The 12,558-nt window shown below is 40.9% G+C and overlaps 1 protein-coding gene across 4 annotated transcripts in view; it reads right to left on the reverse strand.

Annotated features, from left to right (window-relative positions):
- HDAC9 (histone deacetylase 9) overlaps positions 1-12,558 on the reverse strand; it is an 869,204-nt gene that overhangs the window by 318,770 nt on the left and 537,876 nt on the right. For 3 of the 4 annotated variants that reach the window (XM_075587185.1, XM_075587187.1, XM_075587186.1), the window contains exon 5: positions 5,543-5,605. In XM_075587185.1, the coding sequence (XP_075443300.1) occupies positions 5,543-5,605 (63 nt within the window). Of the gene's footprint in view, positions 1-5,542; positions 6,218-12,558 lie in introns of those variants that run through there. The other variant, XM_075587188.1, reaches the window with a different exon arrangement.

Raw genomic sequence — 12,558 nt, forward strand, 5'->3', positions numbered from 1 at the left:
GATATACTGAGAAAAATGAAATGGATTAAAAACATTTTGTTTGATCATCTTTCATTTTCAATTTGATAGTCATGCACAAATACAGGTGGTCCTCTGTATCCGACGGCCCGCTTTCCATCGAAGGCCTTACCCAATGCCGCATTATGCAGTCCACTGGAGGCATTATCTGACATCGGAACCGTTTATCCGACACTTCACTGCCACAAATTAACATGGACCCGCAATGCGACAGTACGTTATCCGACGGCAGTTTGCGGGACACATTACGTCGGCTAAGTGAGGACCGGCTATATAGATAAAATCAGTATAATAAATACTGGCATGTAAATCATTGAATTGTAGTATGCTGAAAACAAATACTAAGGAGGTCTCTGCTTAGAAAAGACCTCGGGCATGAGGATTATTTAGAAAACAAGTGAAATGGGTTGAGATTTTACAAAGTTGAATAAAGTGTTGTGATTCTTCTGGGAGATAGAAGCAAAGGAGTGAGGGGTTAGGCTTAGGTGAGAAAGTAGAGAGGACAGTGTGAATGTCAGGGGGAAGTTAATTTTTCAGTCAGTTTGAACACATATGTGGAAGGTAATAACTCAAGATGCTCCTCTTTTCTGGAATACCATAAAGGTCTTGAAGGCAGAAGTATGAAGAGGTGACAAGAGGAAAAGAGAGAAAAGGTTCTTGAGTAGCAAAGGGTGAGAATGGAGATGGGTCTCTTATATTTTGCATAGCTTTATATTCACGTCCACACCAATGAAGAGCAAGAAAGGTAAAGAACATTTATTTCATTCAGGAATATTTAGGGACGCTGAGGGGGATTTGTACAAAGAACTGGCAGAACATTTATTCAATTGGAGAGTATGAGGGAAGATGTTGAGGTTACGGTTATTGAGATAAGGATGGACTAAAGTGTTGGCTTCAACTGCAATGATCAAGAGAACTCAAGATATGTTATAAAGAAATAATTGAGGAAAAGAAAAATGCAGCACTCTCACAGTCTTCATGCAAAGGATACTGTAATTTAATCACAGATTATTTTTTACATGAGGACCATTAAAGTGCTGCATTTTTCTTCTCAGCATGCCACCTAGATCCCGGTCCTGCGAGCACCCATGGCCGTATACCAATGATTTCAACGTGAGTGCTCCTTCCTTCCTTTTCATGACGAAATAATTAACAGGGATTGTTAAAATACTGGGGGAAGGCAAAGAAATGTGACACCAGAGTAGCAGGTTTTACAGAAAGGGATAAAAGTTAAGTAGGCAACAAAACTGGAACAGGACACCAGAGTGTGGGTAAAGGATCAGGGAGTTGAAAGGTAGGTAGGTATAGGTGCAATGTGCAAAGAGATAACAAGCAATTTATGGCCTCTATTCAATGCAGTATGGTGTTTTGCTAACTTGTTATTAATAACTTTATAGAGTAATGAATGGGGGTCTACGAGAGAGGATATATCGAACAGTAAAGGATCTAGATAAATGGCAACAAATGTTATTATTGTTTATTGATAAAGCGCCAACATATTCCGAAGCGTGGTACAATTGGGGAGCAGAATGACAACAGAACGATATCCCAATAAGAACAAACGAGCACAAAAAGAAAGAAAAAGCAATCGGGCCTCGTAAGAGCTTACAATCTACAGGGGAAAACATTTTTTTTATTTATATCTATATGAATCGATATGTGGTCAGATATTAATGCATTGCAATGTACTCTACATGCAGATCTTTCCGTGTAAATATAAAGCAACACTTTGCCATAATATATTTTTTATTTTTTCCAAAACCCCCTCTCAAAGATTCTTGTATATTTCCCTTGCAACTGGCTAAGTTGAAAAACCTGCTATGGTGAAGTTAGGTGGCAAAAGCCGACCGCAGTTTCTACAAGGGACCATTAAATTAGCCCATTTTTTTATTCCAAATGCCTGTATCTAGTTTCCCTGTACTCTGCTTTCCTCAGAATCCCTATTGTAAGTCAAAATAAAGGAACTTCACCAGACTTTCAAAAACAATTTACAAATATTTATACGTGTGTGTTCTTTTTTTATGGAAAGAAATGAATGACTTAGGAACAGGTCTACAAAGCCCTGCTAAGTCAGGGTTCATAACATGATGTTACCTAAACCAGCATGTTCCCTGAGTTAACATAGTATCCTCAAAGCAAATTATATGCAGAACAACGGCCGTACTACAGCTCATTAACATTGGCTTAACATCATGTCATAGTAGCTATAGAATAAAATAGAAATAACGCTATGCTATTTAAACTATGTCTTACACCCATCCAGAGACTGCAAACGCCCTGGTTCAGAGTCAGGTTATTAGTAACGTCAGGTTTAGATATGACCTAAGTCCTCACAGTAACCTTAACAGACTTTTGTGAATATGCGATGCTATGATAACACCTCCTTTGCATCTCATTATCACTAAAGCCCGTTATACTGTAGTTAAAGCTATGCTTTTTACGCTACAAAACATGACTTAATGTAATGTTATTGTCCTATGAAGATATACTTAGTCTTATGGTTCGCCTTAAAGTGACGTAAAATGAGAGAACAGCAGACTTGCTGTTCTCGTGGTTAATCCTGCCGGGACGCATTGGGCGCAGTTACAGCCACGATAACAGTAAATCCGGCTACATCTGATGGTTAACGCCACGTAAAGTTAAGTGGAGCTTTGTGGATCTGGGCATTAGTTGGAAATTATTTAACATATCACTGTCATTTGTATCATAGCTTCTATGTAAGGCTGAGATTATAGTGCTCGCGACGGCGCACGCGAGGCGTGAACAGACCTCTTCCCTATGAGGCCGCCCATAGTGTGCGTGACCGCGCTAGCGTTGCAGAGCGACCACGCGGCCGAATTTTGAAAAAACAAATTATTTTCTTTTTCCGCGCGACGTCCGCATCACGGCTGCGTCACGTGAGCGGTTCAACCAATGAGGGCGAACCAGCCTTGTGACGAATCCGCACCGCCTCCCATCGCCTCAGACCTCAGTGCTGGGATCGCTCGAGCAATAGGCGTGCAACGCCATGCGCTCTGTTGTGCGCGCCTACTATAATCTCAGACTGCCCCTGTCAAGTAATGCTTTTGGTGCTTATTAAAGTGAAGCTTTACTAACACTTTCGCTGTGTCAACGCAAAATTGGTGGTCACAAAAACTATAAAATCCAAAACACAAATTTGAATTCTTCCATTGATCAATTTGTTATACAGTACTTACTGATACAGCTACATCACCATAGCATTGTAAAAAAAAAAGATTACATTATTTACAGCTGCAGATTACAAATACAATAATGACAAAATAATTGAATAAACGCACATTCAAACTATCAATTAAACTTGTGATGGTAATGAAATATTGTCCCCCCCTGCTCTGCGTAGGAAGGAGAATGTTAATCCAGAAAGAAACCAAATCACAACGGAGGAAACAAGTTGACATTTTGAGAGCCAGTGCATAGAAGGGTATTAAGGAAATGAAGGCGTTTCAACATTTTACAAATCTCTGTCCCTGCTTGAGCAATCACTGGCCTTTCATAATCAGTAAATAAAGAAGATTCCGCATTTCATTACAGCTTCTGCCCATCTAAAATTACTCACTGCGGTATTGCTTAACCGCATTGAAAATAGATTACTGATCTGGTAACAAATGTGCAAGTCTCGCCTGAAAACGCCTGAGCTCTTGCCTGATCCAGCTTCTGTAAACCAATGCTTCCTTTTAATAGCTTAAGCCAACACGCTATGTATTTTTTAGCACATTCCATGTACCGAGGTAAAGAAGTCTACAGTAAATGCAATATTCTAACATGTTTATTAGGTACATACACACTAATATATATATATATATATATATAAACTCTCAAAACTATTTTGATGTAAAATGTAAATCAAAAGCTCCAAACCACTTTAACAGAAATCACCATGGAAACCTCCACTGCAGGAAGCAGGATTTTAAACAAGAGAGCAGCCCTCTTTGATGCGCCTTTAAATTTAGTATTAAAATGTATAAAAAGAGCCAAGAAAGATAAAATTCACCTTGAGCAACAGTTAAAACTAGAATGGTGTTTTATTTTATACATGTTTAACAGCATCACTATTCAGCAGCAAAGCTGAATTTATGGTAGGACTATATTTGCCCATTATAAATGCAGCTATTCCCTGGGATATTCTGATATAATCGCATGTGTCAAACCCAGATATTCCCCAAATCGTACATTCCCTACAACCTGAATAACGTGGGAGGATCTCAATTTGCACTTGCTAGCGAGAAATATAACTTATTGTTGCAATTCTATCTGAGAACCCTAGTAAATTCATGTTTCGATAGCATGATGTACATTAGGCAACACCACTTAATCTACAACTTCCTTTACATTTAAATGGACAGTCTGCAAGTTTCAGTTTTAAAAGTCCTGCAACAGGATACAGTGTTTAAAAACAAACAGAGGTGGCAAGAGGTGGTCGACAGTTGAAACACATTGTGTAGCAGCGTAAAGGATAAAAAATGTGTAACAAATTGGTCAGAAGATAATAAGATCATATTTACTTCCTGAACATTAACATGCTTAATGTTACTTGTATAAGAAATGAATGCATAGAGGTCTGTTTTCTTATATGACAGGTTTAGGGAATTAAACAATGCACGGGATAGACATAAGGCTATCCAAATGGGCTCTGAGGTTTTACAGGGTGAAAGAAAAGGGCAGAATAGGTGGACCAAGTGTTTCTTACCTGCCGTTAAATCGTATGTGTCTATGTACTGTGGGTTGTCTGTGACTAGTATTAAAAGCAGTAACATATGAGTGAGGATAGAGGAGTTGGCGCATGGAGTTGAACCGCTTCCTTACAGCTTTACAGAGACAAATGGTACATTGGGAATAAATGTCCATTTTATTCTCACTGGCAAATCTCTTAAAACTGGAAGCCCACTGACTGCATTTCACACCCACAAAGATAAAGTGCAGTCAACCGGAAGTTTAAAAAAAATGTGACGAGTATAACTTGCTATTAATGCACGGCTTCCTACCTTCAGTGTTTAACCCATCTATTCAGTGACCGTTCCTCAATTCGTTGCATCTAGTCAATCCTGTTTCCATTATTACATGTACAATAAAGACATTAAAAAGTAGGAGAGAAGAAATAATGCTTCGTTGATGGCGTGCACATGCGCAAATGGCATTTTGCAGATGTTACACACTGACTTAGGAAGGTAAATCTATAAATAGAAGGCATTCATGTTTATACCAACACATGGTAAGAGAACAGAACAGCATCAACTTGATAAGATCTTAGTTGATAGGGTTGCCGGCTGAGACAGCAATATAATGATTTTCTTAACAACACAGTGTGGGATAATTAAACCTCATCGTGAAACCTGTTTTAATATAAACAGACTTTAATTTCCTTACAGAAACATACAGCGGAAAACCTAGCAACCTAAACACAATACACATGGAAATGGAACAAAAGACATTAAATATAATTTAACAGATTGTGTTTATAATCAAAGTTGATGTGGGAGTGTTGTATCACACAATAACCTCTTACCTGTGCTGATCATACTGTGCATTCTTTGCTGTGCCAAGAGCTGCTCACGTCCAGAAACTCCATCTGAGGAAAAACATGATTCACTCTCATAAATTGTCTGCAGCATATTCCAGTCACTCTGTACTTCAGTAACATGAAAGATTCATCACTGTTCTGTCCACCAGCGCCTGTTGCGACCCTCAGCAGTTTTCACTCCTCCACAAGGGGTGGAGGCAATGATACACTTTGCCAATTATTCCATTTTTCTACACATAGTTACTGATGCTAAGTATTCACGGATATGAATAAAAATCAGCTTCGCTCTATGTATAGTGTCTGAACACAATTGCAGAAAGCGATAAGCTTAAAGTGCAGCTCTTTAAGTCTGTGTACTGCTCTGTGAGCCAAGAGCAGGTGCAACAGGAACAATGTGCTTCAGGCTTTTTTTTTCTTCTTCACAAATGAAAGACAGCTTCAGAAATGAGCAGACGAGAAACCCCAGTGTTTAGATGTGCAAAATGATATATAAGGGTTAAAAAAACACAGTTCCTGGCAAATGTTTAGTCTGTCCACATGTCCGTCTATCTTGCAGTCTTTTTCTGGCTGCATCTGTCAGTGCTGTTTTCTCTCACTCTCTCTCTGTGTCTCTCTCAGTAAAGTTGGCTAAAGCTAGTGATAACTCATTTGCATGTGAATCAACAACAGCGTGGCCCACAGGCAACAGAAATAGAACAATGGCCGTCCCGAGCCAAAAATAGGTCAAGCAGGACCGAGTGATCAGAGCCTGCATTAATGTATTTAAAAATATCACAGCAAACACAGCTGTCCGGTTCTTGTCTTAAAAAAAAAATACTGTCAGTTCTTAAATTATTAACCCTTTATAAGCTCTCTAGTGTTCAAAGGATAACTATATTTTGATATATATATATATATATATATATATATATATATATATATATATATAATGACAAAAATAAAACAGTGCTAAAGATGATTATATATACTGTAGGTGACAAAAAGTACTCATTTAGAAATACTAGACATAAATTCAAACTTCAGAAGGAACACTTGAAAAATATATACATATATGATGATGCTAGTAAAATATACTTATGTAACACACTCCCCCCCACCCCCCAATCACAGATAGGGACCCTGTGGGGAAATCTACGTGTATTACCAGGTGTTGTGCAATACCTGAAGAAAAAAGATAAGATCGATGCTGCAGCCACTCAGAAGGGACAGGGACTCACCAGGATAATTAAAACCTTTGAGCTAATCAGACGGCTTTCTGTTCTTCGTGGTGCAATACCTGTTAGGCTCACAGGAGGGTTGAGCCTCTGCCAGTGAGAGCCTGGAGTGTATCTTGGAACGTACTTACATAAACAGCGCCTCCACCTGTGCAGGATCCTAGAGTATAGAATAACCCCTGACACAGGACCTCATACACAGTAACAACATACACCAAAGTATATATAAACAGTTTACTGTATATGCAGAACAGAACCATAACATATCATCAACAGTACATTAGTGTCACCCTGTAACACTGACCTCCTAGGGCCATAACCCCATACCAGGTACCCAAGAATCCCAAGAGTACCACAACCCACCCCTTAGACGTGATCAGTGCCGTACTAGATGAAGTGTAAAGTTGGCGCACTTAGTGACTGATACCTGCCCGGGGCTCCTGCACATGGGTACAGCAGAACAACAGAATGAGGATTTGTCTGCGTCCAGCGCCAAAGCTTCAGCGATGGCGTCCTCCTCCAAATAGGGTGGTCTCCCTCTGCATGATCTCACCATACAGATAGTCTCTAATCTGTAGTGAGATAGGTCTGGTCCCAGACCTCACTTGTCAGGATCTTGCAGCACTGTAGCTGTGTCCCTGAACTTACACACCACTAAAGGGGCAGGGTCCCTACTTAAGGGCCTGTCCCTGTAGCAACCACAAACTGGTATGTGAGTAGGGCCTAGCTGGGGCCTAGGGGAGATATCTGGCCTAGTGCCGAGGCTAATTGCCTCCCTGCACCTACACCCTCCCCTGTCTGTGTCCCAGCTCCTACTGACTCACTGACTCAGTGCGCAACAATGTAACTCCTTTGCAGCAGGAGAATCTGTAAGCCCGATTGGCTGTAATGCAGCAGGTGATAGAGGTGAAAGGGCAGTCCCCAGAGGCTTCTGGGTAATGTAGTACCTGGTAGAGCCCTTTACTATTGAGGCCACGTGCGCTACCTGTACTGCGCATGCGCAATCCTGTAATGGCCGCCGCTAATCCTCTGACACTCCACTGCTTCAGCACTAATTGTAATGGCCACCACTCTCGCATCTGCGCATGCGCGACATCCTGTACAGGCACGATCTCTCGCGCCAACCCTAACATGGCCACCGGATACCTTCTGCGCATGCGCAAGCCGGCTAAACATGGCGGCGCCCTGCAGCTAATGCCACCGTGAGCTCCCGCAACGCGATCGCCCCCGCAGCTTCCTGACATGCCGCAGGGGGTGCCTGCAACAGAGCAGAGGTAAGGGGACACCAGGGGAACCTGGCTACACTTATATGTGTGAAAGTCCAAGCTGTAAAAATAACCACCACAGTGGAACCTTTAGGAGTCAAAGGCTGCCTTCTCCACAGGGAAAAACTGATCCCGAAGATATCTAAGAAAAGGAAAAAGAGAGGCACACTCTCCTAGTATAATATTGCTTGAACAATTTAATACAAGGTTAAAAACATCATTGGTTGAACTCACAATCGCCGGATTCAAATTGCAGTTCTGAGTACAATACTCAACGATCTGTCCCCGTCAAGGATGTATACACTCCACAGTCTGACCTCGTGTCTCATCAGCAGTGTATGCTACTCTCAGAAGCCAAATACTGGAAGTAATGCCGGTGCCCTGCAAACTCAGTACCCCAGTCAGATAGTCACAAACCCAAGAGATCCACCGATTTCCTCTGGATGGTCCCCGAGTGGTAGATCAGGTTATCCTGAACTGAGATCACACTCAGTTGTTCCGTCCTGCCATTTCAAACACCTTCACTGGGGATCTGAATCGCCTTGCGCATTTCGTTGCATCTATGCAACTTTGTCAGAGACTAGAGGTGCTCATGGAACCTCCCACACTCTCAATGCATAAGAACCAGCTGAAACAAATTTGTTGCTTATACAAATTAATAATATTCACTCAATATGTGTCAAGAGTGTGATGGTACCCGTTACACCTTATAAATGCACAACATGAATAATATTGAAAGCAGAACAATGTTAGCATCAATACAAATTGATAAATATTTGGTATATGTTAAAAACCTACATTAGTGAATGAATCACTTTAAAAATCCAATAATTTATGAGCCATGGTGGGGTATAAAATATGACTTATTTATCAATCCAGACACAAGGAATGCTAGAACAATAGTCTGGAATTAAGTACCCTTCGCTGCGAATATTTGTTAAGGAACTTAGATGAACTGAAAGTCCTATGAAGGAAACTCCCCTATGATCAATAATATGGGATACCTATTAAATAAAGTATGAACAGAAAAAGCAGACAGGAACAGATGTATTTAAAAACTGCCACATACCTGTGACAGAGATAGAGAAAGCCAGCAGTGCCAAAATAACACATCCTCACTCCCACAGTATCTGTATATAACTACTTGTAATATTGACAGAATCTTGAAAGAACCCGATATACCAACAACCATAATAACAATAACAGAAAAATGACATCTAAAATTCTAAAACTCATCTAAGTTCCTTAATAAATATTCTCAGCGAAGTGTACTTAATTCCAGAGTATTGTTCTAGCATTCCTTGTGTCTGGATTGAGAAATAAGTCATATTTTATACCCCACCATGGCTCATACGTTTATTGGATTTTTAAAGTGATTCATTCACTAATGTATGTTTTTTACATATACCAAATAGTTATCAATTTATATTGATGCTAATATTGTTCTGATTTACATATTATTCATGTTGTGCATTTATAAGGTGTAACGGTTACCACCACACTTTTGACGCATATTGAATGCATATTAATAATTAGTATTAATTAGTATAAGCAACCAATTTATTTCAGCTGGTTCTTATGCATTAAGAGTGTGGGAGGTTCAATGAGCACCTCTAGCCCCTGGCGAAGTCGCATAGATGCAACGAAAAGCGTAAGGCGATTTGGATCCCAAGTGAAGGCGTTTGCACTGGCAGGAAGGAACAACGGAGTGTGAGCTCAGTTCAGGATAACCCGATCTACCACTCAGGGACCATTGGTGGATCTCTTGGGATTGTGACTATCTGGCCGGGGGACTGAGTTTGCGGTTGTGATGGTAGGGGGTAGTCGGCCTTCATTAATAAAGGTGGAGCCTGACTGGCTACTCCTGAAACCGTATGGCAAGGGCTGAAAGTGTCAGCTCTGGGATCAAATGATAGTTTTGCTTTGTTTTAAAACTACAATGCAATTTGTGTTGTTCCTGTGAGGAAAAAACAGTTTGGTGACAAAAAGCAGTCAGAGGTTGATTAGCATTTCAATGCAACCAGCCTAAGTAATGGGATTCTCTGTGCAAAGCCGTGCAGGTTTGTAGCACATGGCGGGGTGGAGGAGCTGTGGAATGTCTATCTTCAGGAAAGCCTTTGTTTTCCCTAGATGTATAGATGCCTTGACAGCAGGGGGTATGGGGAAAGCCAGGAAAATGGTGTCTGGGGTTTCAAACTCATGCACAATTTCCATTGGCAAGTTTTGAATTCTTCCCTTCTATCCTTGAATGCACAACCACAATCCATGCTCTAACTGGCTGCCAGCCCCCTTAGTGTATTAGTTATGGAGCAAGCCCTATATAAGGGAGAGCAATGTAGCAGATAACTCTCTTTTATGTTAGAGATTTGAAGAAGACAAGCAGCTGCTGGTGGGCTTCTCAAATGTGCTTCTGAGTGAAAGAGCTATCACACAGAGAAGCATGGAGAGGCCTAGTCAGCAGGCTGGAACCAACCGGAGCAGACAGAGTAACGCCTGTTGCTGACACAGGAGCCCTGCAACTAGAAAAGGGCTAGATCTCAATGCCCAGAATCCAGTAAGTGTGTATATTCTCTGTATTTTGTATTTCTGTGTGTTTCCAAGGTCTTATCCAAATAAACCTCATTTAATTTCACTGCCTTTGTTTTGCCTTCTGACCGATCCCTTAAATACAAATGGTGTTAAAAGACCTGGTCTACCGTGACAGCGGTGCACTGGCATTAATTCCGGTATTTGGCTTCTGAGAGTAGCATACACTGATGATGAGACACAAGGACAGATCGTGGAGTTGTATACAGCCGTGACAGGGATGGATCATTGAGTATTGAACTCAAAAATGCCATTTGAAATCCGACGATTGTGAGTTCAACCATTGAAACAAACAGTAATATTATACGAGGAGAGTACGCCTCTCTTTTTCTCCTTTTTCCTTTATAAATATACAGTGGTGTGAAAAAGAAAGTACACCCTCTTTGAATTCGCAAATGTAAATATACTGTATGCTCATTTGCATGTCTTAGGCAGGTCTGCAACCCCACCTTTCACCATTATCACCCAGCACACAGCACTTCCACTGCAGCAAGGGATTCTGGGAAATGACATGCAAATGAGCGCACAGCATGGGACTAGCAAAGTGGTTTGTATTTGCTTTGCTAGTCCCATGCTGTGTTTAAAAGCTGTATGAACGGCGATACATCAGCTTAAATATATATATTATATATTATATACAGCATATAGAGTATATATATATACAGCATATATATACAGCTGAACCCCGTTATAACGCGGACCTTGGGGTACACAGCCCCTAGGCCGCGTTATAACTGGGATCGCGTTCAAATTTCACTGTTGCCGCGCGCAAGGACCTTAGCGGCATCTCTCTTCTCACTTCATAGAAGCCCACGTGCTCTCCTCTCTGCAGCCGTCGTGTGCACAGTCTTTTTTTTAAACATTCAATTAAATGCTTTATTGACAAATGGACACATACATAAATTGAACATTAGTACATTTTGTATAAGACACATGCTGGGATTGAACTCAGGACCTTCCACTGCTACTGATACCACTGCCTTACCTCTTACTGTACCTCTACACCATTGGCTGGGTGTGACAAGACATACCCTATAAAGTAAAGTATGTTTATTTCTGGATGTCTGTGACATCACACAGTCCCTGTGGTGTAGAGGTAAGGTTTGCTTAACTAGCATATGAAAGGCACATGGAAACAAGGTGGATGTGATGCTCCCAATTGTAACCAGTCCTGTATTGGATATCCGGTATTATTTAAATCCACAATGGGTTAATCCGTTATACGATAGAGTGCCCCCAATAGAGTTGATTAACAACTGGTGGGACAGACGTGGAATCAGCCAGACTCTCACTAGATTACAGTAAATCACACCCAACCAGTGTATAAGAAATAAGTGGTCAATGACCATGGTAAGCAGGGATAAATAAAAGGCACTGCGGCTCTTTACCTGTACTACCAAGGGGGCACTCGTGTCGTTGGTGGCGTGCGATCCATCTGTTGAAGATCCACAAGAATAGAGAGCGTTGATAGCTCACTGCCAGGGAATCCTGTGAAAATCATTCAGGAAAAGGAAACAGCCAGGCCACTCCAAGAATGAAAAAAATGCTTTGGATTTATTGCATGCTGAAAATTACACACAAAGAATGGACAGGTAAATGCACCTACGCGTTTCGTACTTAATGTTTCATTCTTGGAGTGGCCTGGCTGTTTCCTTTTCCTGAATGATTTTCACAGGATTCCCTGGCAGTGCGCTATCAACGCTCTCTATTCTAGCATATGAAAGGGCCTGGGTTCTATTCCTGTATGATATGGTATAATTAGAAATTAAAATAATGATTTATAAATGATTATTTTATTTTTATTATATTGTGTAGCCATGTATAAAAATGGTATACAGCTCTTTCTCATGCGGGCAATAAAGCCTGGTAAGTATGCAGGATTGCCAGCAACAATCATGGAGGTTTGCCATCACATCCTGGTGAGGTGTCATATGTA

Source organism: Ascaphus truei, chromosome 2, assembly GCF_040206685.1.
Source record: "Ascaphus truei isolate aAscTru1 chromosome 2, aAscTru1.hap1, whole genome shotgun sequence".
In the NCBI taxonomy this organism is placed as follows: domain Eukaryota; kingdom Metazoa; phylum Chordata; class Amphibia; order Anura; family Ascaphidae; genus Ascaphus; species Ascaphus truei.